Source organism: Hyla sarda, chromosome 4 (assembly GCF_029499605.1).
Source record: "Hyla sarda isolate aHylSar1 chromosome 4, aHylSar1.hap1, whole genome shotgun sequence".
Taxonomy (NCBI): domain Eukaryota; kingdom Metazoa; phylum Chordata; class Amphibia; order Anura; family Hylidae; genus Hyla; species Hyla sarda.
In genome coordinates, this window is record NC_079192.1 from 249,164,141 (window position 1) to 249,187,325 (window position 23,185).

The window sequence follows — 23,185 nt, forward strand, 5'->3', positions numbered from 1 at the left end:
GCTGAGTGCGGGCGCCGCGATTAAGCCACGCCTCCCTCCTCCAAACCGTATACGGGAACCGTATTTTAGAAAACGTGGTGTGAACCCTGCCTTACACATTGGTGGCTGCTTTTTTGTTCGCCAGCTTTTTTTATACACACAACCTTATATTCAGATACATAAAATTTGGTTCAGGCTGTTCATTTATTTGATTGCAAATTTATTTCTGTAAATAAAATTTTCTTTAAAAAAAATTATCCACTTGTGTTTTTAAAATTTTGTTGAGTGTATTAAGCTGTTCACTAAGGTGGTAATGGGGGGGGGGGGGTAATCCGGGGTTTAAAAAAAAAAAAACACGTGTCTGTTTGTCCAAAAACAGGGCCACACCTATCCTCAGGTTGTGTGTGGTGTTACAACTCTGCTCTATTCACTTCAATGGAAAGGAGTTGCAATTTTACAAACACACTGAACACAAAAGTGGCGCAGTTTCTAAATGGGAAAACCAATGTACTATGACCAACAGCACTACAAACATTATAATTATGTGCAGAAAAATATTGCTAGTTATAAAAATAAAAGGAAAAAATAGGTTGTATTCATCTCCCAGCTGAAAAACAGAACACCTGTTGTCCTGTTGGCTATTAGTAATTTTGACAAAAGGAAAGCCAAAACAGTTAAAAATGCAGTTTCGCATCACCACGTACATGTACCTGATGGAAATTAACTGTCACAGCGCCGCCGAGCGCTGTGTCAGTTTATTGAGGCTGGCTGTGATGCACAGCCGGGCCTCCCTGAAGTCAGCTAGGGACCAATCGTAGCGGTCCCCGGTCGGCGATCGCCGCTATTGGTCTGTCAGTACAGATGGACCAATCTCCTCCTTCCGCTGCTCCTCCGTTGCTTGTTGTGCTCCGATCCAGAGTTAACCCTGTAGATGCTGTGGTCACTGTGACTGTAGCGTCTATTAGGCTAAACAGAGGGAGGTAGCTCCCTCGGTCAACGATCGGAGCTCTGCAAAGTGGAAGCAGAGCGCCGATGGGTGCCATGGCAACCGGAGGCATGACAGTGGCCTTCATTGTCATGGCAACAGGAGGATCAGTCACTACCTAAAGTAGAGACTAATCTATCCTATGTCTGTCAGTGTAGAACTGACAGTCATAGATATAATTAAATGGAGTACAGATGTGTACTCCATTGAATTATGTGTATAATAGAAAAAAAAAAAGTAAAAGGTGAAAAAATAAATAAAAAATGTGAAAAAAAAAATTATAAAAAGGTAGCTTCACTTTTTGCTACTCTGGTGTGCTGCAGTTGCTCCTATTTTTCTCTGAATTGTTGGACCCATGACTGGGGTCCCTTATAGTGCTTGCACCCACACACAAGGACTTTTCTGTCCCCTTTTTGTTTGGGAGTGCTGCTTTGTTTTTCTAATATATATATCACCCCAAAACACACCCAAAAATAGTCCCCCCAAAAAGGTCAGCATGTCCCGGAAAAAGAGTCCCACGTCAGTGAAAAAATTAAAAAACTTGCACTCACAGAATACTTTTTAACAAAAATAATTTTTATGCTCTAAATGACCTAAAATATAACAAAAGTATATAAATTTGGTATCGCCATAATCTGATAAACCTGCAGAGTAAAGTTAACATGTACTTTTATACTGCATGACGAACAACCTAAAAAAATTTATAAAAAAACACAGAATACATTTGTTTTTGCCCCCCCAAGGCCTCTGCAACTTTATATAATGCCCACAAAATATCCTCAACTAAAAGGAGGCCCCAAAATCCACACAGCACTCCTTCATGTCTGAGGCCTGTGTGAGAGACAAGTAGCGCACAAAGGCCACTATGGGATATTTCTACGTAGATCAGCATTTGGGAAAAAATCTTGAGTTTTATTTCTTTGTAAACACCTACTGTGTTACAGGAAAAAAAAATGGATTAAAATGAAAAATCTGCAAAAAAAATGACATTTTATTTTTCATTTTTTTTTGCTTTTATTTCTGTGAAACGCCTTAAGGGTTAATAAACTTCCTTAATGTCTTTCTGACTACTTTAAGGGGTGCAGTTTTTAAATCGGGGTGATTTAAGGGGGTATCTAACATACATGCCCCTCCATTCCACTTTAGAACTGAACTGGTCCCTGAAAAATTTGATTTTGAAATTTTCTTGAAAATCTGGAAAATTGCTGTTAAACTTTTAAACTGAATGTTTATCAAATGATAGGAACATGAAGTAGACATATTGTAGATATGAATTATTAATTTGGTGCGGCATAACTATTTATCGTACGAGCAAAAAAATGTTAAATCTAGAAAAATGCCCCAATTTTTTTTTTTACAAAAAACGCTAAATATATTAATCAAAAATTACAATATGTCCCAAAAAAACTATCTCCGAATCGCTTTCAGAAGTAAAAGCGTTCCAAAGTTATTACCAAATAAGTGGACACATGTCAGATTTGGAAAATTTGGCTTGGTCATTAAGGTCAAAACAGACTAAGGAGTAAAAGGGTTAAAATGTTTTGTTTGAAATTCTTATTTTTAGACAAATCTACCATACAGTTGGATGTACAATACCTGATAAAAATTTACTTTGAGTTTTGCTTGTTTTTTAATGTCTGAAAATGTTCATTTATAACTCACTTTTGATTTGTTCTTTATTTATGTGAAACTTAGCCAACTTCCTCATTACAAGAGCTTGTAAACAATGGCAGAAGTGGCTTATGCAAATATTTGGACACCCTTTGAGTCTTATCAGTAGCAATCTGTTTACTTCAGTAAAAACCATTAGTACATCCTAAAAGAACAAGTATACCGAAAAAGACTTCAGTATATTCTTCCTATTTTTGTATTGCTGCACTGGTCTGGCAAAAAAGGAAATACTTTTGAAAATGTAAATGAAGTCTTATTGTTTCTTATAGGAAATACTTTTGAAAATGAAAATGAGGTCTTATTGTTTCTTATAGTCTTTGTTGAAGAAAGCATTTAGTTAAGGAATAATCTTCTATGCAAATAGGTAAAGTTGCATTGCAAATCTGCAGGTGATACATGAGATGAACTTTCTTGAAATGCGTTTAGGTTATCAACACACTTTTATAGAAACGGTCATGATTTTCAACGTTGTGGTGTTTCCCAACTAATTTAGGAACACTGCCTAAAAAGTTTGTATGATAGGGCATACATTTTAATAATGTTAGTGCTTACTGTGAGTAAAGAAAAGGTTGCATGAAATTTTAATTTGTAGACTTTCAGACAATGCAGTTTGCAACCTGCGCCTAGTTTTAGACTCCTATGTGTGCATGTTCCTTCCAGTAATGCATGCTGGATGTGAGGTGTGTGTGTGGCCAGGAGTCTAGGGATTGTTGTAGATCCTCTGCTTTTACACTTACCCTTAAACTTGTATACAGTTTATTTGATTCTCCTCCTGCAAGCTGCCTTCTGTCCGCTTTCCTATCTATAATCTTTGGGCATCACTCTCTGATCTTCTATATACACCCTCCTTCCCCTCCATGGTACACTCTCTCTAAGGAGTACTCTGGAGCAGACTACTCCTGCTCCATCCTGCCCAGGCTGCAAAAAAATGAAAATAAACCATCACTCACCTTCCTGGGTTCCCGCGGAGCGCCACTACAGCTGATCGGTCCTCCGGTCCATCTTCTTCATACTTCCGTGTGAACAAAGCGTCACATGGCACTCAGCCTATTATGGGCCGTGGCAGAACATGGCGGCCGGCAATAGGCTGAGTGCCATGTGACGCTTCGTTTACACGGAAGTATGAAGATGATGGACCGGAAGACCGATCAGCTGTAGTGGCGCTCCACGGGAACCCAGGAAGGTGAGTGATGGTTTATTTTCATTTTTTTTGCAGTCCGGGCAGGATGGAGCAGGAGTAGTCTGCTCCAGAGTACTCCTTTAAACTAAGAGAATACAGGGGTGGGGGGGAAGAGACCTGTCTGAGCCAGGAAGAGTGCTCTAAAGCTTCTCTGTCCCATTCAACTGTACCATCGGCTAGGTAAAGGACTTTTCTGTAGGTAAACCGTTATATTTAAGAAAACATTATAGCTGTTCTTTTACTTTCAAAATATAGTTTGTTTCATTACATAAATTCACTTTTTAATCTATTTTCAGTTTTAAAAGAAAAAAAAAATAGCATTAAAACAAGTTTCCCTTTCAGGTTCTTATTTATTGAAGAATTCTTTAGGCAGGGGATTCTGTTTTCTTTCTTAAATTGTCCAGCTAATAGTTTAGATGATTCTGTGGCTTCAATGGTTCCCCTTAGTTCATTTTCTAGATAAGTCAGAAGCTTCTGTTTTGAAAGACCTTGTTCACATGTTGACGTGTGGGTGCAGTTTCTTGCATTCATTTAATGATCAATTCTGAATATCTTCACTTACATTTATTTTCTTTGTAAATTATTTGGAAGTTTGTCTCCATTCCACGGCCTTCAAAAGAAATAAGCTGAATTAACACACAACCTACTGCTAAGGATGACCATTATGATTTTGATTACGGATCAATATATTAAAAATAGATATATATGCTAATGTTAATCAAGTGCTGCAGAAAACAATATTATACTTATGAGACATATCAGCTTGCTATTTGCTTGCAAGTAAGATGAAGACCTTGGGACAACGCCCAAAGACTCAAGATAAAGAAGTTGGAGACAAAACATCTGAGATATATGTGCAGACTGTGCAGAGTGATGGATACATCTGGAGTATTCTGTTGGAATAGGGAGGTTGCAGCATGGTGACCTATGATTGAGAACCGACCGGGTGCTTAGAATGAAAGTTTACGCATTATACAGACGCACCTACTTAACCCCTTAAGGACTCAGCCCATTTTGGCCTTAAGGACTCAGACAATTTAATTTTTACGTTTTCATTTTTTCCTCCTCGCCTTCTAAAAATCATAACACTTTTATATTTTCATCCACAGACTAGTATGAGGGCTTGTTTTTTGCGCGACCAGTTGTCCTTTGTAATGACATCACTCATTATATCATAAAATGTATGGCGCAACCAAAAAACACTATTTTTGTGGGGAAATTAAAACGAAAAACGCAATTTTGCTAATTTTGGAATTTTTTGTTTTCACGCCGTACAATTTATGGTAAAAATGACGTGTGTTCTTTATTCTGAGGGTCAATACGATTAAAATGATACCCATTATTATATACTTTTATATTATTGTTGCGCTTAAAAAAAACACAAACTTTTTAACCAAATTAGTACGTTTATAATCCCTTTATTTTGATGACCTATAACTTTTTTATTTTTCCGTATAAGCGGCGGTATGGGGGCTCATTTTTTGCGCCATGATCTGTACTTTTTTTTGATACCACATTTGCATATAAAAAACTTTTAATAAATTTTTTATAATTTTTTTTTTAATAAAATGTATTAAAAAAGTAGGAATTTTGGACTTTTTAAATTTTTTTTCGTTCACGCCGTTCACCGTACGGGATCATTAACATTTTATTTTAATAGTTCGGACATTTACGCACGCGGCGATACCAAATATGTCTATTCATAGCAATACCATGATTGCTAATACTGATCTGTTCTATGTATAGGACATAGAACAGATCAGTATTATCGGTCATCTCCTGCTCTGGTCTGCTCGATCACAGACCAGAGCAGGAGACGCCGGGAGCCGCACGGAGGAAGGTGAGGGGACCTCCGTGCGGCGTTATGAATGATCGGATCCCCGCAGCAGCGCTGCGGGCGATCCGATCGTTCATTTTAATCGCGAACTGCCGCAGATGCCGGGATCTGTATTGATCCCGGCACCTGAGGGGTTAATGGCGGACGCCCGCGAGATCGCGGGCGTCGGCCATTGCCGGCGGGTCCCTGGCTGCGATCAGCAGCCGGGATCAGCCGCGCATGACACGGGCATCGCTCCGATGCCCGCGGTTATGCTTAGGACGTAAATGTACGTCCTGGTGCGTTAAGTACCACCTCACCAGGACGTACATTTACGTCCTACGTCCTTAAGGGGTTAAACAACCAATCAAAACGTAACACGAGGATTTTGTTGTGATAACTAACCTCCCCTTTTTGTCAACTGTAAAAAAAAAATAAAATGATTTCCGTATAAACAGAACTCCTTGGGACAGTTCCTTAGCCAGTGTGAGCTAAACTTCTGAGAAGGAGATTTATACCAACTTTTTGTCTGGTGTTTATTTCTTGTGTCGACACTCAGGAGTATACTAATTTGAACAGCGGTAGTCACTCACATTTCAAGGCCTAACCAGCAGCAAACCTTAACACTACGGCTATATAAACGATATATATGTAACATAAATGCTTCATATTTCTAGCTTTAAATGATTGAGGTTATGTTACTTTGTCTCTTTGACTGTCATTTATATGCATGGCCAGCCCAGCTTACTGGAAATATAATCTATCTATATTTTCACTTTTGCTCACAACAGTACCCATGGAGAGACCAGCTCCTCATCCTCAGCACAGGAAGCGGGAACAGAAAGTAGAATTTGCAAATAAGGATGGATTCAGCCCCTAATCTCCAGTTCTGCTTCCTGTCCTGCAAGGAACAGGATGGGTCAGTTCCAGTGAGGATGTGCTATAAGGATGGTGAACTTTGGGGACATCTGTCATTATTTAGACTTAGTGGGTACTTCAGCAGCATGAGGCCACTGCGGGAGCCTGGTAAGCCCTTCTCCCTTTCTCCAGATGGGTTCCGTGCCGAGCGGTAGAATATGCCAAAGGTCCTCTCCCTCTCTGCTGGACTCTGCATGCCGGTGGAGGGGGTGGAGCTTAATGCACGTGCAAAGTTTAAGAGAAAAGAAAAAAGGAGTATGCATGGAGTCTGCCAGGGGGAAAGGGTGGCGTTCTTTCTGCAGATCTAGCCAAGAGGGGAGTCAGATGTATCCCTGGGCAGGAAGGGTGGAGTTTCAAGCGTGGGAAACTTGAAAAGGGAGAGGATCGCAGCCAGTTCAGAGACCTCTCCAGGGTTCAGGAGAAGGTTGATCTGAATCTGAAGGGTCTTCTGTATCCTTTTCCGCCCATCACACGTATTGCCAAAATATTAAGGAAGATAAGTGAGAACAGGGGGACTGTGATCTTATAAGGTTATAGGTCCTTGGTTTGTTTTATTTGTCTTGATTTAGTCATGTAAGAAATATTATGTGAGTTAGATACACAGGATTTTTTGTGATTACATTAGTTAGCTTCGTCATACTTGCTAAAGAACTGGGTATTAGGGGCTGGATCCATCCTTATATGCAAATTCTACTTCCTGCTTCTTGTCGGGAAGATGAGGAGGCTGTCTCTCCATAAGTGCTGTCGTGGGCTCTACAAAAAACAATTACCAGTAAGAGTAATTTATGTTTTTCTTTATATTTTTTTAACCAAATTCAACTAGCTCATGAAATGCGCTTTGTTGTGCTGGGAAAAGGAGATGAATTGTGTCTGTCAATCATTGTCACTGATGGATCCTATGTTAATTTCCTCCAGCTGTATTATATACATGTCAACTTTTATTGTAATCCTGCTATGATAATAAAAAGATCACTGCTGCAAAGTGATCTTTACAGGATAAGAAGTGGTATTCCTATTGTGAGTCTTGGTTGGCTGAGTGAAAGAATTTAACCCCTACAGGACCCATGACGTAACATTACTTCATGACACCCTGGGTCTTAAGGACCCATGACGTACATGTATGTCATGGGCAATTCCGGAAATCATTCAGCAGGCATCCTGTGAAAATGCCAAGGGGGTCATCAGACCACCCATGTCTGCGATCGTGGCAAATCGCAGGTGAATTCACACCTGCGATTTGCGCAATTCCGGGTCATAAGAGTCTATGGTGACATGGAAAATAAGGGTGATCGGGGTTGTCCAAGACACCCCTGGTCCCCCTGTAGGGATAGGAGTGAGGTGGCAGGGGTGCCACCCCTCCTATCCCTGCTATTGGTCGTATAGACGCGACAACCAATAGCAGATCGGGGGCGGGGGGGTTAACTTTCGGTTTCCCCGTTCTGCTCACCCACTGTAGGCGGGGCAGAATGGCGAAACTGACGGGGACCGGCGCCGAAGTCCACTTGCCCATCCGTGGCAGCGGAGCGACGATCGGTGACGGAGATCAGCGGCAGAAGGGGACGTTGATGCAACTCCCTGGATTCTATGGAAGCCGGTGAGTTGCCTAGCAACATCCGGAGGGCTACAGTTTGAGACTACTATACAGTGGTTTATAAACTATAGCCCTCCAGATGTTACAAAACTACAACTCCCAGCGTGCCCAGACAGCTGTTTGCTGTCTGGGCATGCTGGGATTTGTAGTTTTGCAACATCTGGAGGGCCACAGTTTGGAGATCACTGTGCAACTGTAGCTCTCCAGATGTTGGAAAACTGCAAATCCCAGCATGCCCAGACAGCAAACAGCTGTCACGGCATGCTGGGAGTTGTAGTTGATTACCTTCAGCTGTTGTATAACTACATCTCCCAGCATGCCCTTCGGCGATCAGTATATGCTGGGATTTGCAGTTTTGCAGCAGCTTGAGGCACACTGGTTGGAAAATACTGAGTAAGGTAACAGAACCTAACTGAAGGTTTTCCAACCAGTGTGCCTCCAGCTGTTGCAAAATTACAACTCCCAGCATGCACGGTCTGTCAGTACATGCTGGGAGTTGTAGTTTTGAAACAGCTGGAGGTTTGCCGCCCCCCCCCCCCCCCCCCCCCCAATGTGAATGTAGAGGATACATTCACACTGGCGGGTTTACAGTAAGTTTCTTGAAGTTTGAGCTGCGGCAAATTTTTCACCGCAGTGCAAACTCCTAGCGGGAAACTCGCCGTAACCCCGCCAGTGCGAATGTACCCTAAAAACATTACACTACCACATAAAGGGTAAAACACCACATATACACCCCCTTACACTGTCCCCCCCCCCCCCCCCCCCCCACAATAAAAATGAAAAATGTATTGTACAGCAGTGTTTCCAAAACGGAGCCTCCACCTGTGCAAAACAACAACTCCCAGCATTTCCAGACCGCCACTGACTGTCCAGGCATGCGGGGAGTTTAGCAACAGCTGGAGGCACCCTGTTTGGGAATCACTGGTGTAGAATACCCCTACGTCTACCCCTATGCAATCCCTAATGTAGTCCTCAAATGCGCATGGCGCTCTCTCTTTGAAGCACTGTCGTATTTCAAGGAAACAGTTTAGGGTCACATATGGGGTATTTCTGTTCGGGAGGAATTGCTTTACAAATTTTGGGGGCTTTTTCTCCTTTTTCCCCTTATTAAAAGGAAAAATTGGGGGCTACCCCAGCCTGTTGTAAAATTTACACTAACATGCTGGTGTTGCCCCATATTTTTTTATTTTCACAAGCGGTAAAAGGAAAATTTCTCCTGAGTACTGAAATACCCCATATGTGGGGGTAAAATGCTCTGCGGGCACACAACAAGGCTCAGGAGTGAGAGTGCACTATGTAGATTTGAGGCCTAAATTGGTGATTTGCACAGGGGTGGCTGATTTTACAGCAGTTCTGACATAAACACAAAAAAATAAATACCCACATGTGACCCCATTTTGGAAACTGCACCCCTCACAGAACAAACAAGGGGTATAGTGAGCCTTAACACCCCACAGGTGTTTGATGAATTCTCGTTAAAATTGGATGGGAAAATGAAAAAAAAATTTCACTAAAATGCTGGTGTTACCCTAAATTTTTCATTTTCACATGGGAAAATAGGAAAAAAGCCCCCCAAAATTTGTAACCCCATTTCTTCTGAGTAAGAACATACCCCATATGTGGATGTAAAGTGCTCTGCTGGCGCACTCCAATGCTCAGAAGAGAAGGAGCACCATTGGGCTTTTGAAGAGAAAATTTGTCTGGAATTGAAGGCCACGTGTGTTTACAAAGCCCCCATAGTTCCAGAACAATGGACACATGAGACCCCATTTTGGAAACTATACCCCTCATGTAATGTAATAAGGGATACAGTGAGCATTTACGCCCCACAGGTGTCTGACAGATTTTTGGAACAGTGGTCAGTGAAAATGAAAAATATAAAAATAAATTTTTTTTTTTTTTTGCTGTGCTGGCACCATAGGGGCTTCCTAAATGCGACATGCCCACCAAAAACCATTTCAGCAAAATTTGATTTCCAGAAGCCAAATGTGACTCCTTCTCTTCTGAGCATTGTAGTTAGCCTGCAGAGCATATTCATTCCTAACATGGGGTATTTCCATGCTCAGAAGAGATGGGGTTACAAATTTTGGGGGGCATTTTCTCCCATTACCTTTTGTAAAAATTGTAAATTTGGGGAAAAAAAACCTGTACTTTAGTGAAATTTTTTTTTTCATTTACACATCCGACTTTAATGGAAAGTCGTCAACCACCTGGTAAAGTGGGGTGTTAATGCTCACTGGACCCCATATGTGCCTTGAGGGGTGTAGTTTCCAAAATGGTATGCCATGTGGGGGGTTTTCTGCTGTTCTTGCACCATATAGGCTTCCTAAATGTGACATGCCCCCCAAAAACCATTTCAGCAAAATTCACTCTCCAATATCCCATTGTCGCTCCTTCCCTTCTGAGCCCTCTACTGCGCCCGCCGAACACTTGACATACACATATGAGGTATTTCCTTACTCAAGAGAAATTGGGTTACACATTTTGTGGGGCTTTTTCTCCTATTACCCCTTGCAAAAATTCAAAAACTGGGTCTACAAGAACATGCCAGTGTAAAAAATGAAGATTTTGAATTTTTCCCTTCAATTTGCTGCTATTCCTGTGAAACATCTAAAGGGTTAACAAACCTTTTGAATGTAATTTTGAATACTTTGAGGGGTGCAGTTTTTATAATGGGATCATTTGTTGGGTATTTCTAATAAGAAGGCCCTTCAAATCCACTTCAAAACTGAACTGTTCCCTGAAAAATTTCGATTAGAAAATTTTGTGAAAAATTGGAAAATTGCTGCTATATTTTGAAGCCCTCTGATGTCTTCCAAAAGTAAAAACATGTCAACTTTATGATGCAAATATAAAGTAGACAAATTGTTTATGTGAATCAATATATACTTTTTTGGAATATCATTTTCCTTATAAGCAGAGAGCTTCAAAGTAAAAAAAAAAAAATGCTACATTTTCAATTTTTTCATAAAATTTTGTAATTTTTCACCAAGAAATTATTCAATTATCGACAAAATTTTACCACTAATATAAAGTAGAATATGTCACGAAAAAGCAATCTCGGAATCAGAATGAAAGGTAAAAGCATCCCAGAGTTATTAATGTTTAAAGTGACAGTGATCAGATGTGCAAAAAATGGTCCTACAGTGAAAATTGGCTGGGTTAAGGTTATTTTATAATCTCTAGATAAAACAGTGTCTTCGCCTTGGACAACAGGTCCTAAATGCACCAGAATGTAGTTCCTGGCATGTTTACTGTAAATGAAGAGTGCACATGAGCTAACCCTTTAGATGCAGTGATAAAAGCTGATCACGGCATCTATAGGGAAAACGACGGTTGCTGGGGGGGGGGGGGGGGTTTGTGGGGTCCTCTGACCCCCACAGCATAGCAGCAAGAGTCTGACAGGTCAAAATGGCTGCTGGTGGTCTCTTACCCACCCCCGTGCCACAGGATCGTTGATCTTCTTTTGCAGATGCTTAAACCTAGAAACCTATTCCAAATTACCACAACCTAATGTAACAAGTCCCCAACTACATAGTTCATTACAAGTATGCCTCAGAATAGGCCGGTATGGGGGAGATTAAATTCTTAACCTGTTAAGGACCAAGGGCGTACCTTTATGCCCTGAGTCCGCTCCCTTTTTTATAACACGAGGCCACGGTATCATAGCTGGTCGGGCCTGGCCTCTAACCATTTCTGGGACCCGTGGCTAACCGCGATCAGTTGCGCGCGCTATTAACCCTTTAGACGCGGTGTTCAAAGTTGATCACCACGTCTAAAGTGAAACTAAACTACCCCCAGGATGCTGCAATGAAATCGCAGCATCATGAACAGCTGTAGGACAGGAAGATGGCTCCCTTACCTGCCTCCTGGTGTCCGATTTGCCGAATGACTGCTCAGTGCCTGAGATCCAGGCATGAGCAGTCAAGAGGCAGAATCATTGATCAATGGTTTCCTATGAGAAACCATTGGTCAATGTAAAAGATCAGTGTGTGCAGTGTTATAGCCCCCTTTTCCCATTTAAAAAAAACTTTGTAAAAATAAACATGTGGTATCGCCATGTGCAAAAATCTCCTAATTATAAAAATATATAGTTAATTAAACCACACGGTCAATGGCGTACACGCCAAAAAATTCCAAAGTCAAAAATAGCGTATTTTTGGTCACTTATATCATGAATTTTTTTTTATAAAAAGCGATCAAAAAGTCTGATCAATACAAAAACTATACCGCTTAAAACTTCAGATCATGACGCAAAAAATTAGCTCACATACTGCCCCTTACACGGAAAAATAAAAAAGTTATAGGGGTCAGAAGATGACAATCTTTTTTCCTAGATTTTTGGGTAAAATGACTGATGTCATTACAAAGTAGAATTGGTGGGGCAAAAAATAAGCCATGATATGGATTTGTAGGTGTAAAATTGAAAGTTATGATTTTTTAAAGGTAATGAGGAAAAAATGAAAGTGCAAAAACTGAAAAAAAACCTGGTCCGTAAGGGGTTAAAGTCTGCAAAAGTTTTAAACATGCCATCTTGATATAGTTGAGTGAGGTATTTGATGCCTTGGTAAAATCAAAATTCAAAGTCAGATTCCTCCACAAAAGTATGTACTGATCAGTGTACTATACGTTATTAAACCATTGAAGTAATTTAAGAGATGCTGACACCTCTTAACTATTAATGCATTGATGAACACAGTTGTAGGGGAGAGAATTAGATTGCAAAAACTGGACATAAATATACATCCTGATGCGCTGGTACTGATGACCTATCTGATCACCTGCAGCACAACCACGGGAATCAGGTCAGCAAAGATGGCAGACTGAGGTCTCCTCACCTGCCTCCGGCCGCTCTCACAGGTTCTTCTTCTCTGATCTGCCTTCCAGCAGACCAGAGAAGTAGATCACGGATAATACTTATCAGTTCTACGTATAGCACCGGACAGTATTATCAATCTAATTATTGTCTCCTATGAGGACATAAAAATTGTAGTATAAATGGTTTATTAAAAAAACTTAAGTGAATAAGCCCCTCTTACCAATATCCAAAAATTGTTAAAAAATTAATAAACATATTGGTATCACCGCTTGCGTAAATGTCCGAACTATGAAAATATGTTTATTATTCAGTACGGTGAACAGCATAAACGTAAAAAAAAAAATCCAAAATTGCTACTTTTTGGTCACATCACATTTCCAAATAAATTAATAAAAAAGTAATTAAAAACTACAGATTACGGTGCAAAAAATTAGCCCTTATACAACCCAATATAAGTAAAAAAATTAGAAATATCTAAGGCATTTTTAAACTTATTTGGTTTAAAAAAGCTAAAAGAAAAAAAAAAAAGTACATTAATAAAAAAATATGTAAACATGGGTATCATTTCAATCGTATTAACCCACAGAATAAAGAGAACATGTCATTTTTATCTGACAGCGTAAAAACATATCCTTCCAAAATTTGCAAAATTGTGATTTTATTTTTCAATATCCCACCATAAATACAACTGGTTGAGCAAATAAAATAAAAATAAAAAAAGCCTCATGTGTCTTTAGATGAAAATCTAAAAGAGCTGGGAAGCTCATTTCTCAAATTAATTTAAAAAAAAATCTGTTTAAAAAAATATATGCTCTGAAATGTCCTGAACTAAATAATGGAAAGCAATAACATTAAACACAATCTGCAAAGAGGTAAATCAAGATGGCCCCATGTCAGATAAGGCTACTAACATACTAACATAGCACTTCATCTCCTAATGCAGACGCTAGATAGTGAAGTGATGTAGTCACTGACAGCAGATTAGATAAGAGTACGTGTCAAAGATTAGACAGCAACCATCAACAAATAGCTCCAATCTACACAATGGATACAAAGGTCTACCGATTTCAACACCAACACAATTCACTGCATTTAGCATAAAACAATGAGATCATGAGTCAAATGTTTTTCTAAATTCTTGATTATGAGATACTGACCTCCTTTACACATACTTTATTTGGGTTTTCCTGTGGCCTGTAACAAACATCATGGTTTTCATCCATTTTTCACAAGCCTTTTATTGGATGTGGTTTTTTTATGCAGACTTTTTTCATATAGAGAAGCCGTTAGAAATATTGGCTGTATTTAAAAAAAAAAATATGCCCCTTGTAAAAAAATTTACATTTTGGTATAAGTCGGTATCCTAGTAACAAGGGATGCTGATGTATACTGTCCTGTTTGTGAATCAGCTTGGTGCACAATATAAGGCATTTAGTTTACATGCTGCACATAAAATTCTATAGAGAGAAGAAGGGTGAGGAGTGAGATGGGAAGAGGAGTGAGATCAGAGAGCAGACACAGACTGCAAATAGAATGCAAAAGTGCTATCTCTGGGAATTAGGTCTTATTCCAGGGTTTGCTTTACAGCTTAGACTGTTCACTGCTGCTCGATAAGTCCTCCATGCTGCTGCTGCTGCATGTTAAGATACACTATATAGAGATGGAGGAGCAGGATCTAGGGAGCAGACACAGACTGCAAATAGAATGCAAAAGTGCTATATCTGGGCGTTAGGTCTTATTCCAGGGTTTGCTTTACAGCTTAGACTGTTCACTGCTGCTCGATAAGTCCTCCATGCTGCTGCTGCATCTTAAGATACACTATGTAGAGATAGAGGAGCAGGATCTTCTCTCCTGTGTGTGTGTGCTCTGTATGGGAGCCATCACAGAGGCTAGTCTACACCCACTAGATCAGAGACAACTGAAAATGAGATATTGCAGAGTGAAAATCTGGTGAAAGATGTCATAGAAAGTGCTACTCCTTATGCACACACATGACAGCTTATCCTGAAAAGAAAACTAAAACAACAGGTATGCTTCAAAAGCTAAGGGCGATTCACAGCCAGCTAGATTGTTTGATGTTGATCTTTATGAACCACCTGTGACTTCTAGTCAATATAAAAAAAACGTGCATGCAGTTTTCACACACCTGCTTTACTTATATGTATACATGAATAATTATGTGCAGATAGATTGATAGTGTCCCACAGAAATTAGGTGATGTCACTCAAAATAACTAATTCAATTTTATTTTTATTTTTAGAAAATTGATATCTTACACGATCAACTTTGAAACTGTTTTCAGCCATCTGCTCTTACCTCCAAATGTGCAATTTTTACTCACTGTAAATTCTCTTTCCTTTAGTCCAAAACAGCGGCACCGATAGGGAATTGATTCTAGGATGGATAGTATCAATTAAGAAATTAATTGAATAAGCTATACAACACCTCTATGGCCTCCCTGTGTACTTCTGCCGACTACAAAAAAAAAAAACAATCTTCAAGGTCTTCTGTATAACAATATTATTGGGTAGATGGGAAAAATATGTGCTGCCTTGGACTAAAGGAAAGAAAATTTACAGTAAGTAAAAATAAAACTTTTCTTCACATCCTGCAGCAGTAGCACCAATAAAAATTTGGCAATTCAATAAACTAAGGGGGGAGGGGGTACATCACAAACAGTGAAACAAAGAACAAGAGGTGGTTCTGTAAGACTGATGTAGAAATACATTTCTTTTCTGCCCACGAGGTAGGCACTTCTATGGATGAGAGAGCTCTTATCAGTTGTGGTGCTTGTAACCCAGCTTGCATATAGCAAATGGAAATTGTATCCCTTATCCATTTGGATAATGCAGCTTAGGGTGCTTTCACACCACATTTTCAGCCTACGGCTGCTGGATCCAGCTGGGGGAGGGAAAAACCATGCACTCCCCTACCCCAGCCGGATCGGCACTGAAATCCATTGACTTTAATGAGCCGACCGGGTCACTGTTTGACTCCAGTCAGCTCATTTCTGCCCCATATCTGGTTTTGCGACGGGACCTAAAACCATAGTATACTATGGATACTGGTCGAAAATGAGCTGACCGGAGTCAAACGGTGACTCCGGTCGGCTCATTAAAGTCAATGGATTTCAGTGCCGGTCTGGCTAGGGTAGGGGAGTGCATGGTTTTCCCCTCCCCCAGCTGGATCCAGCAGCCGTAGGCTGAAAATGTGGTGTGAAAGCACCCTTAAATACTTTAATACCTTTGTTCCTACCTGGGAAAAAAATGAAAGAAATGCTCCACATAGGTTCTAAGGGTTCTGACCACATCCAGAGAGCGAAGTCTCTTTTGCTGCTTAGTAGAGAGCTCATGAAAAAAGGAGTAATTCAATCTGGTGATTAATGTTGTTGAAGGAGGGCACCTTAGGAGTGAATGAGGTTAAAGTTTACAAGAGAACTCTGTCTTGAAGAAATGTTAGGTAATGGTCAACATCTGCAAAAGCCTGGATCTCACTAATGCACTTATCAGAGGTTATAGACATAAAAACAGACATTAAAGGATAAATGTTTAAAATCAGAAAGAAGCTCAAATGGAGCTTTACAGACTTGGCCTAGAACAAGACAAAGATCCCATTTGGGAACCAGTTCAGTAATCAGTGGGTGAAGTATAGGCTCTGATTTAACAAATCTCATGTGAAAGCCTTTTCCCCAGAGCTGTTGTCAATGTCAAAGTTTACACTTTGCCAACAGCAGGCGGAATAAATCCATAAAAACAGGATTATGCCAGTGGCGCTTATCCTCTCCGGTAATAAAGTCCAAAGACACTTGGTGGATGTGCAACTAGTCATTAATACTCACAAATTCCACAATCCGTTCTCCCAGGACCATGTACACCTTTGGGTTCCCTGCATATCACAGCCCGTTCCAACTGTCAGTCCTGATGTCATCACCACTATCTGGCTATTCGCCTTGGTTTGGATCCATTGTACAATCCCGGATTCCCTCTGCATTACCGCTTGTGTCAGTCTTGATGAATTCACCATTATCTATCTGTTTATCTGTCTCGTTTTGGAACCCTTTCAAGCTTCTGCATAAGATCGCGCTGTGCTCACACAGCACAGCGTGACTACTAACTGCAGAGCAGAGCTGCCATTTAAATCCTGCATTAAATGGATCGGGAATCGGAGATCAAGTACAATATGCTTATTCAATTTAGATATATTCACACATTGTTCCTATGGAATCATTATCTGCATATATTTTTATATTTTTTCTATGTTTTTTATATGAATTAATGTTTTAAACGTGATTTGTTACGTAAGTCTGTGACCTTACGACCCAGTTGTGTTCCTTCCCGGGCCTTTTTAAACAGTGCGGTTGTTTTAATTCACTATGCCTGATGAAGAGTCCTGCCCCAACACGAAACTTGTTGTTGCACACAATCAATAAACTTGGAAATCTCTTCTTTGCACATCCAACAAGTGTTTTTGGACTTTATTACCGGACAGTGGAAGTGCCACTGGCATAATCCTGTTTTTTTGTAATCCTCAGCACAAGGAGCGCAGCTGTTTTCATAAAGTTTACACTTTAACCCATTAAGGCTACAGGATATACATGTACACCTGGCTTCCACAGTATAAAGCTCAAGAGCTGACATGTGGCCCACTGCTCATGCCATATATCTCCAATCGGGCCTATGTCCGGCATTATGTTTATCACGGTGTCTAAAAGCGGTAAAAATCATTGCTCAGCAAATTGCGAGGGCCTGTTGAGAGGACCAATGGAGGTCACTTACCAGTCTTTAGTCTGTCCAATCAGCCCTCCAACTGTACAGGCAGCCTATATAAGTTGAGTGTCAATAAAATCGATCAATGTTGTGCTATGGCATATGCATGATTAAAGTTCCACAGGATGGAGATTACATCAAGAGCTCATGACCTATTACTCCTAAGCAGGGGGGGGGGGGGGATGTGCTACCTTGGCATTCTTGCAAATGGCCATTAGGTCCACTTGTGGGAGACCTCAGAGATCTGTGATCTGTTGGAAGATAATCTGATCCAGATGCTATTCCCCTGGAAGGGCAGATCATGACAGTCTGTCTGCCAAGGAGTTGTAACTTCCTTCAATGCACACAGGCTGAAGGAAGGTCTCTGCCCCAACTAAACATCTGTTCTCCTGTTGTAATGGATACATATGCAATCTTGCCTATTCAGTAGCATTGCTGACCATCTTCATCATGTGACATTTGTAGTTTGTGTGGTAAAAGAGACTCTGACATAGTACTGGTGGGATATTTAATTTTTTCTAGTTGACTATCCACCCCAGAGACTAATAGCCCCTCAGAGATATTTTTAGTCGCAGGGAAAAATTCTGTCACACGATAATTTCTATCGCAGGCAGGTTTATTTCTGTTGCAGGGTTTCTTCTACAGAAGTACAGATTTGGGAGGTGGGAATCCCAGCAGGGGTTTCCTTGACCTTCCAGTGAATATCCGACTTCGGCACTGTAGCGCTACACCGGAGTGGTGACACAGGAGTCGGGTATAGATTCATAATTGCTTTTTATTGAAAATCATAAAAAGTGGCAATATATGGTAGGACTACAAGTTTCTCAGGGGCTCCCTCCTTCCTCAGGTCAGAGTTACAGTGTGTGGATACAGTACTATTCATATAAATATTTCCATGAATACATTAGCCCATTAAACATTTGAAGTTTGTCGGGTCTGAATGCCACTGGAGGCTGACGTCATCCCCCAACTTTACCTTTTCATAAGGGGTGAAAGGAGAGAAATCCCCCCCATAATTTTTAACGCAATTTCTCCTGAGTACGGAAATACCCCATATGTGGCCCTAAACTGTTTCCTTGAAATACGACAGGGCTCTGAAGTGAGAGAGCGCCATGCACATTTGAAGCCTAAATAAGGGATTTGCAATAGGGGCGAACCCGGTTACAAGGATGGGGCTTGTCTCCACCAAAACCCTACAGCAGTGTTTCCCAGACGGGGTGTCTCCAGCTGTTGCAAGACTACCAGCCTGCCAGGACAGTCTATGGCTGTCTGGCAATACTGGGAGTTGTGGTTTTGCAACATCAGGAGGCTCCATTTAGGATACACTGCCATATGAGACGTTTTTTTATTGGGGGAGGGGGGGGACGTGCAAGGGGGTGTATATGTAGTGTTTCACTTTTTATTATGTGTTAGTGTAGTGTAGTGTTTTTAGGGTACATTCACACGGAGGGGGTGGGGATGGGGGCCCAAACCTTCAGCTGTGGCAAAATGACAACTCCCAGAATGGACTGGCAGACCGTACATGCTGGGAGTTGTAGTTTTGCAACAGTTGTAGGCACACTGGTGGGGAACCACTGAGTTAGAAAACAGACTCTAGCTCAGTGATTCCAACCTGTGTGCCTCCAGCTGTTGCAAAACTACAACACCCAGCATGTACAGTCTGTCAGTGCATTCTGGGAGTTGTAGTTATGTAACAGCTTGAGGCACACGGGTTGGAATCATTGAGTTAGGAAACAGACTCTAGCTCAGTGTTTCCCAACCAGTGTGCCTACAGCTGTTGCAAAACTACAATTCCCAGCATGCCCAGACAGTCAGGGCATGCTAGGAGTTGTAGTTATGCAACAAATGGGGAAGAACAGTTTGGAGACCGCTAAGTAGTGGTCTCCAAACTGTAACCCTCCAGATGTTGCAAAACTACAACTCAGGCATGCTGGGATTTGTATTTCTGCAACATCTGAAGGGCCAGATATTGCAGAACTACACACCCAGCATCCCTGACGGTCTGGGCATGCTGGGAATTGTACTTTTGCAACATCTGAAGGGCTACAGTTTGGAGACCACCATATAGTGGTCTCCAAACTGTGGCACTTCAGATGTTGCAAAACTACAACTCCCAGCATGCCCAGACAGTCAGTGCATACTGAAAGTTGTAGTTTTGCAACATCTGGAGGACCACAGTTTAGAGACCACTACACAGTGGTCTCCAAACTGTGGCCCTCCAGATGTTGCAAAACTACAACCCCCAGCATTCCCAGACAGCCTTTGGCTCTTTGGGCAGGCTGAGATTTGTAGTTTTGCAGCTTTTAGAAGGCCACAATGAAGATCACTTACTGCGATCTTCACTGCAGCCTCCTTCACAGCCGTACTTTCCGGCCGCACTCCTCCAGGATGCCACCTCCGCTGGTCCGGTATGAACTCTAAGCCCCCCGCCCCAACTGCCATTGGTCGTCATCCTGATCGACCATTGGCAGGGGATAGGAGGAGGTGGCAACACTGCCACCTCGCTCCTATACTTTAGAATGGTCGGAGCTGGCCCGGATTGTGGCAAATCGCCGGTCTGAATTGACCCCAGCGAGCTGCGGTGATTGGAAATACGGAGGGCGTCTGGATACGCCCTCCATCCTTAAGTGACAGGATGCGAGGGCGAATGCATACGCCCTCCGTCCCCAAGGAGTTAAATGAAAATATATATGTGTATTATTTTTATTTTTTTTGGAATCATCATCATTACTGAAACGATAGGGGGGGAAAAATTGTTGAAAAGACTCATAAAAAATGTGTTAATAAAGCTAAAACCTTGCTTAAAAATTAAATTGTGCAAAAAACTTTTTAAATTAAAAGTAAGAATTGATAGAAAAAGACAAGGCAGGCAAAGGAGCAAACAGCCAGATAATTTACTCCGCTATCTGAAACTTTATACGTGCTTTAAAGTGTTGGGTTTTCTTCCCAGATAATTCACATGAATTTCAGAGTGGTTTTAGGAAAAGATGAGTGATTTTGGCTGAAATGTAGGGAACACGCCGCTTTTCCCGAAAACAATGCCCATTCTGTAGTTTTTTTTTTTTCACTCTGAGTGATTCAGATTCTGGTGGGTTTTTTCTGTTGCACGTTCCGTGCAACAGAATTTTGGCGCAAAACGCGACAAAAAGAGTAGGAGTCATGTTAGTAAATGAGGGCCAGTATGGTGTTATAGGGGTATTCCAGGCAAAAACTTTTTATATATATCAACTGGCTCCAGAAAGTTAAACAGATTTGTAAATTACTTCTATTAAAAAATCTTAATCTTTTCAGTACTTATGAGCTTCTGAAGTTAAGGTTGTTTTTTTCTGTCTAAGTGCTCTCTGATGACACCTGTCTCAGGAAACACCCAGTTTAGAAGAGGTTTGCTAGGGGGCTTTGCTTCTAAACTGGGCGTTTCCCGAGACAGGTGTCATCAGAGAGCACTTAGACAGAAAAGAACAACCTTAACTTCAGAAGATCATAAGTACTGAAAGGATTAAGATTTTTTAATAAAAGTAATTTACAAATCTCTTCAACTTTCTGGAGCCAGTTGATATATAAAAAAGAGTTTTTGCCTGGATAACCCCTATAATATTTGCTGTTAGATTCTTCATTGAACTGGCTTTACCAGCCCTTCTTCCAGGAAGGAAACATTAAAATACTCTAGGCCAGTGACAATGCAGAAAACACTTTGGTAAACATATGCAATGTAGAAGAAATCCCAAATGGAAGTGGACTGGAGGTGAAGCAGTTTTAGCTTAAGCTAAAGAAGATATATATCTTCTGCACAAGGCATTATGTTTTCTGTGATTTCAATGTCCAATACTGGGGATACCTGAGAGATCCTAGATCTATGGCATACATCCTCTATCTACTGAGGACCCTCACAGTGAAGTACATTAACCCCTTAAGGACATGCACCGTAAATGTATGGCGCTGCATAGCATGACTTATTGCACATCGCCGTACATTTACGGCACGGTTGTGACACAAGCGCAGGAGCTGCGCTCGCTTCATTCCCGATGGGTCCCGGCGGCTGTCAGCAGCCGTGGAACCACCGGTAATGGCGAACATCAGCGATCTTGCTGATGTCTGCCATTAACCCCTCAGGTGCCGTGATCAATACAGATCACGGTATCTGCGGCACTTATAATGGCTGATCTGATCACCTGCGGCACTGCCGCAGTGATCAGATCAGCCAAGATGGCGGACGAAGGTCCCCTCACCTGTCTCCGTCTGTCTCCCGAGATCTTCTGCACTGATCTGCCTTCCAGCAGACCAGGGCACAAGATCTCCGATAATACTGATCAGTGCTATGCTCTATGCATAGCACTGAACAGTATTAGCATTCTAATGTTATGGGGACTAAAAAAGTGTAAAATAAAATGTAAAAAAAAAAGTGTAAAAAAATTTGAAAAAGCCCCTCCCCAATAAAGTTTTAAATCACCCCTTTTCCCATATTAATATAAAAAAGTTTAAAAAAGGATAAATAATAAAAAATATTTGGTATCATTGCGTGCGTAAATGTCCGAACTATAAGAATGATCCCCTACAGCGAATGGCGTAAACGTAATTTAAAAAAAAAAAGTCAAAAATTTCTAAAAGTCACATGTACGCAAACTTGGTACTAAAACAAACTACAGATCATGAAAATGAAGCGGTATGGAATCCAGCTCTTGATGGAAATAAAATCCAAATTTATTCCATGAAGACAAACACAGGAAGTTATGCGTTTCAAGCGCAAGAAATGCTGGATTCCATACTTCTTCATTTTCACTTTCTCCAGTGTTATCCAGCACCTGGATCCGTGCTCCATCTGTCTCGGGCGGGGTAAGCTGGGTGTGTTAAACTACAGATCATGGCGCAAAAAATTAGCCCTCACACATCCCAAAATACGGAAAAATAAGAAAGTTAGAGGTGGTCAAAATAGGGCAATTTTAAACATACTGATTTTGTAAAAAAAAGTTTGAGATTTTTTAAAAGCAGCACAATAATAGAAATGTCTGTAACCATGGGTATCATTTTAATTGTATTGACCCAGAGAATAAATAAAACATGTAATTTTTACCGTAAAGTATACAGCGTGAAAACGAAACCCCCCAAATTTGCTAAATTATGTTATTTGTTTAAATTTCCTTACATAAAATTTAATTTTTTTCCTGCAAAAATAAAATTGGCTGTGTCCTTAAGGTGAAAATGGTCTGCGTCCTTAACCCCTTAAGGACCCAGCCAATTTTCACTGTAGGACCTGGCCATTTTTTGCACATCTTTCACTTTAAGCATTAATAACTGGGATGCTTTTACCTTTCATTCTGATTCCGAGATTGTTTTTTCGTGACAAATTCTACTTTATGTTAGTGGTAAAATTTTGTCGATACTTGCATCATTTCTTCGTGAAAAATTCCAAAATTTGATGAAAAAATTGAAAATGTTGCATATTTTTTTAACTTTGAAGCTCTC

At 40.8% G+C, this 23,185-nt stretch overlaps 1 protein-coding gene across 7 annotated transcripts in view; it reads right to left on the bottom strand.

Moving 5' to 3' along the window:
* Positions 1 to 3,985: 3,985 nt before the first annotated feature.
* Positions 3,986 to 23,185, bottom strand: part of LOC130369116 (uncharacterized) — a 163,976-nt gene continuing 144,776 nt past the window's right edge. For 4 of the 7 annotated variants that reach the window (XM_056573892.1, XM_056573893.1, XM_056573898.1 and 1 more), the window contains exon 14: positions 3,986 to 4,425. In XM_056573892.1, coding sequence (XP_056429867.1) covers positions 4,380 to 4,425 — 46 coding nt within the window. In that variant the 3' untranslated portion in view covers positions 3,986 to 4,379. The remainder of the gene's footprint in view (positions 4,426 to 23,185) is intronic. The other 3 variants (XM_056573895.1, XM_056573897.1, XM_056573896.1) reach the window with 1 other exon arrangement.